Source organism: Pteropus vampyrus, unplaced genomic scaffold (assembly GCF_000151845.1).
Source record: "Pteropus vampyrus isolate Shadow unplaced genomic scaffold, Pvam_2.0 Scaffold232, whole genome shotgun sequence".
Taxonomy (NCBI): Eukaryota; Metazoa; Chordata; class Mammalia; order Chiroptera; family Pteropodidae; genus Pteropus; species Pteropus vampyrus.
In genome coordinates this window covers 1,185,973-1,190,346 of record NW_011889013.1, presented here as the reverse complement: position 1 = coordinate 1,190,346, position 4,374 = coordinate 1,185,973, and the positions used below count along the sequence as shown (strand labels likewise).

At 50.7% G+C, this 4,374-nt stretch overlaps 1 protein-coding gene across 1 annotated transcript in view; it reads right to left on the bottom strand.

Moving 5' to 3' along the window:
• The window catches only part of ADCY8 (adenylate cyclase 8), a 170,549-nt gene that overhangs the window by 55,814 nt on the left and 110,361 nt on the right, over nucleotides 1–4,374 (bottom strand). The window contains exon 10 of the mRNA XM_011373832.1: nucleotides 487–688. Coding sequence (XP_011372134.1) covers nucleotides 487–688 — 202 coding nt within the window. The remainder of the gene's footprint in view (nucleotides 1–486; nucleotides 689–4,374) is intronic.

Here is a 4,374-nt window from a genome sequence, read left to right as displayed (position 1 = left end):
GTAGCACATGAGAATGAGCATGAGTCATGGAGTCAGACAGACCTTACAGCAAGTTATTTCATGTCTCTGAGCCTCAGTTTCCTCAGCCATAAAGTGGGGATAATGAGACTTACCTCACGGGCTTTATGTGAGGATTAAATACGAAAAACGGGCACAGCTCCTCCTTCAGCGCATGGCACATAGCAGGCAGGTACTTAATCAGTGGGAACCCTTATTCACCATTGTAATTGATTGGCCACTGACAGTGCAGAAATTTAAGGGAGCAAACAACCTCTCCCACTGGGAAAGAGATGATTTGCCCCCAGTAAAACGCACAGTTCTGACGGTAGCCACATCTTTGCGCTCTGTCCCTAAGCTTGGGGCTGGACCAGGCACACGAAGGTAACCGGTACCGAGGACGGCAGTGAAGAAGCCGCAGGCTCCACGGACTCTGGAGCCCTGAGTGCACCCTGGACACCAGAGGGTTGGCGGGCTCGGAATGCTTACGATATTTAGGATGGCGCCCAGGAAATTGATCAAGATGGACGCGAAAATGATGACATTCCGGGCCAAATAGGTCTCGTTGATCCAACAGCAAGTTTTCCGGAGGACGAGGGGCAAACACTTATAATCCTCTGCCGTGGTGATCAGAACCAGAGCGGAATGCAGCATGATCAGGATGGAAAACTGGATGGCCATGGGCATCGCCCTGCAAGGAGAGACAGAACGTTGGGTCATGTGGCTTCGACTGTCTGATCTCCACTCCTGAGCGACGCTGTCAATCACACCCAGGATCACCCCTCCCCACCCTCCTTGCTCCCAATAACTCATCTAAAGCTCTATTTGTTCAAGAAAAGGGAGACATTTTTTATTGCCTCCATCCCGAGAATAGTCTCTCTATTGAGAAACTTCGCAGTATCAAATATTTGGCTTGATGTATCGCTCCTGCCCCATTTTTTTCCCTTCTTTTCATCATTCATCTTTCTCACCAGGCAACTGCTGCCAAGGCAACACGCCACTGGAATTTGACCTCAAAACTCTGTCTGTGGGAGGGATCCCCATGCCCTTTCCCCTTCGAGGTGGGTTTTATGAAACACTTTCCCTCTCGGTCTGCTCTGATGCCAAGAGCTGATCCCGGCACCTGTTCCAAGTTGCTCAGTTTTGGTGAGTGATAACCAGGATCTACAGGGAATACACTATGTGCCATTAGAGACATGGGGGAGGGTGCAGTCAGAGACATGAGTAAGGAGGGCCCATCCTCGCCCACGCCTCCAATGTCACTCCCAACTCTACATCTTGAGCTTCACGCTGTCCCCAGAGCTCTTGCCATGGTAGTTCCCATCAATTGGGCACCTCTGCTGGGTGGCAGGCTGTTTCTGGCAACTCGGTGGTCTAAAACCCCATCTCTGGAGGTGACGCGAACTGTTTCCTCTCCCTGTTAACCAATCTAAGCCAGGCACGTGGCTTCTCCTTGGGAGCCCGTCCCCCATTCTGGATTCTCTGCCCAGTCGTTCGTGACCTATCCCGATGTCTCCAATTTCTCCGCCTCTGTTTCATCCAGTGAAGCGCTGCATGTTAAAAGGCACTTTGCTGGAAGTGGAGGGAGGTTTTATGTCCACTCCTTCCTTTCAGAAAGTGAAGTTCGCTCCATCCATTTGGCTTTCGCATCTTCCGCTGGCAGGTGCTCGACAAACATGCATTTAGTGAATGGAGTTGGACCGACCTTCTTCCTCTCATACTCTCTCTTACTATCCTCCGGCCTGAATTTCTTTATTTATTATGAATAACGTGAGTAATGCATTGAGCTCTGACTGTATGCTGGGCACAGCGCTAAGCATTTCGTATGTAATAACTCGTTTCCATTGCAGAACGCACTGAAGGGGCCTTTTGATCTCTCTCTCTCTCTTTTTTCTTTTTCGTGTGAAGCGTTAAAGCTCAGAGAGAACCAACTTCCCAGGGGTCACTGAGTTGGTAAATGTGAGAGCCAGGATTTACAGTCCCCTCTGCTATTCTAATCACTTGGGGGAGTAATACAGCTCTCATATTTTCAGTGATCTTTTTTATTTTTGTGGTATCCTCACGCTGTTGATTCATTCCACAAGTTTTCTCCCCAGGCACAGTGGTAGGTGCAAGTGAGTACAAAGACTGAAGGCACGTCCTCCCCGTGTCCTAGCAGATCGTGGTCTCGAGGGGACACAGACACGAATGGTGAAATGCTATACGACATCCTGTGATCGATAAAGGGCTACGAGCAACCATCATTCAGAAGATAGGGAAGGAAATCGAAAGAAGCTTCGCAAAGGAGGTGACATTGGGGTTAGGCCTTGGAGGTTGAAGAGAAGGTTTTTCGGGAGGAACATAGGCTAATGGCACTGATAGTCTGGAGATTCAGAGAGAGACGGGAGGTAATCTTACTAAATGGTGTGTGTGTGTGTGTGTGTGTGTGTGTGTGTGTGTAGGGGGCCGTTTGGGAGAAGTCAGTCGTTATGTTTTTACCATCCTATTTGGGTAAACACAGGAGGAGAAGCTAGTCAATGCGGGGTGAGGACGATGAATTGGATTTTGGGCACGTTGAATTTCTGGTGCTTGTGGATCCTCCAACTGGAATTATGTAGCTAGAGGAGCAGCTGTGGAATTCTGGGTCTGGAGCGAATAAGTGGTGGTTGATGATGGAGAAGGGAGGGGCCTGCTGAAGGAGGACCGAAGACAGAGCTATGGCAGAAGCCGATGGGCTGTAAGATGAGAAGGCGGCAGAGGTCATTTGGGAAAGGTGGTCAGCAAGGCAGGAGGGTGGGAGTATGGGGGATACGGGGCATCGTGACGGCCAGGGGGACGGCATTTACTGGGAGGGAGCAACCAGGAGACAACTCCCCCTGCACAGGCAAGCATCCTGAAGGCCGGAGAGCTGCTCCCTCCCCTGCCCCAGCGTTCACTGTTGGAGGTTTTATTTTATTTCCTGAATACTTGCACAGTTTTGATCTTATGGATCACCTTGACAGGAAATTTCTGTAGGATTTCCAGATAAGAACAGAAGGTCTGTGCAGCAGTGGGTTCCCAAAGGGCTCTAGGCCAATGGGAAACTCTTCCGCTCCCCCAGACAGGCTGACAGCACACTGTGATTCCTGGGCCCCTGCGGGGTAGGGCAAATGAAGAAGAATGCAGGCAGATAGCTTCGTCAGGCCATCCCAGGGGAGAAGGGGACAACTGCAAGGCGGATGTGTCTCAGTAATGTGAGAACACAATGTCTAATGTCTTGTTTCAAAGCTGAGGCGGGTGCCTCAAACTTCCACGGCCACGACCGCCATCCAGAGGAAGCCTCCATGGCGTATAGGACCTTGAAAGGCGCCCGTGGCTCTCCGCTCTGGCCAGGTCATCTCCTCTTGCGCAAGGAAGCGCAGGGCCCCCAGGAAGTCCTGACGGGCTCCTTCCCAGATCTCCCTCATTCCCTGGCGCCAGGAGGCAGGGTCTTTCTCAACATCGCAGCAGTGAGACCCCACGCCGGAGTTGCATGGTAGAGTCGGGGAGGCAGGAGCCCAGAGGTTCAGGAGAGACCCCGCGTGGTCTGCTGATTTTAACACAGTCTGTATTCCAGCTTTTACCATAGTTTTGCATAAGCAAAGCAAGCATTTGTTGGATACTCATAAAATGGATCCTTTGCTGCCCACTTAGCTATTGTGTTTCTGTGTACACTTTGGTGGGTGTCAGGGTATGCTGGATGGAGGCCTGTGCCCCTGGCCTAGTTTTACGTCATCAGCACTTCCTTCTGGGTTTGCTGAACCAAGGAAAGGGAGGTGCTATAGACTGAACGTTTGTGTCCCCCGAGATTCGCATGTTGAATCCTAATGCCCAGTATGAGGGTGGTTAGAGTTGAGGCCTTTGGGAGGTGGTCAGGTCATGAGGCTGGAGCCCTGCCAAAGGGGGTAAGATACTCCAGAGAGCATCCTTGCCCTTTCTCCCGTGTGAGGGAGATGAAGGCAGCCATGCATGAACCAGGAAGCCAGACCTCACCAGACGCCAACTTTGCCAGAGCTTGGATCTCGCACTTCCAGCCTCCAGAACTTTAAGAAATAAGTTTCTGCTGTTTATTGTCTACCTCGTGTGTGGTCTTTTTAAATGGCAGCCTGAACTGACTAAGACAGTAGGTGAAAGCCGGCACACGGCCCGGGGCCAGAGCAGAGCCTGAGGCGAGGGAACTCGCTCTTCCCGGTACCAGTTTTTTCATGTGCAAAACTGGGATTTTTAAGCTCATCTCTTAAAGGAGGCTGTGAGGTTAAAGTCGTACAGCAGTGAAATGCTTAGGGCATAATAAGAACTTAATAAGAACTCAAAGAAACACGATTCTCTTTCTCTATTCATGGTGAAATTCAGGAAACCAAAGGCATTTGCAAGATCTAG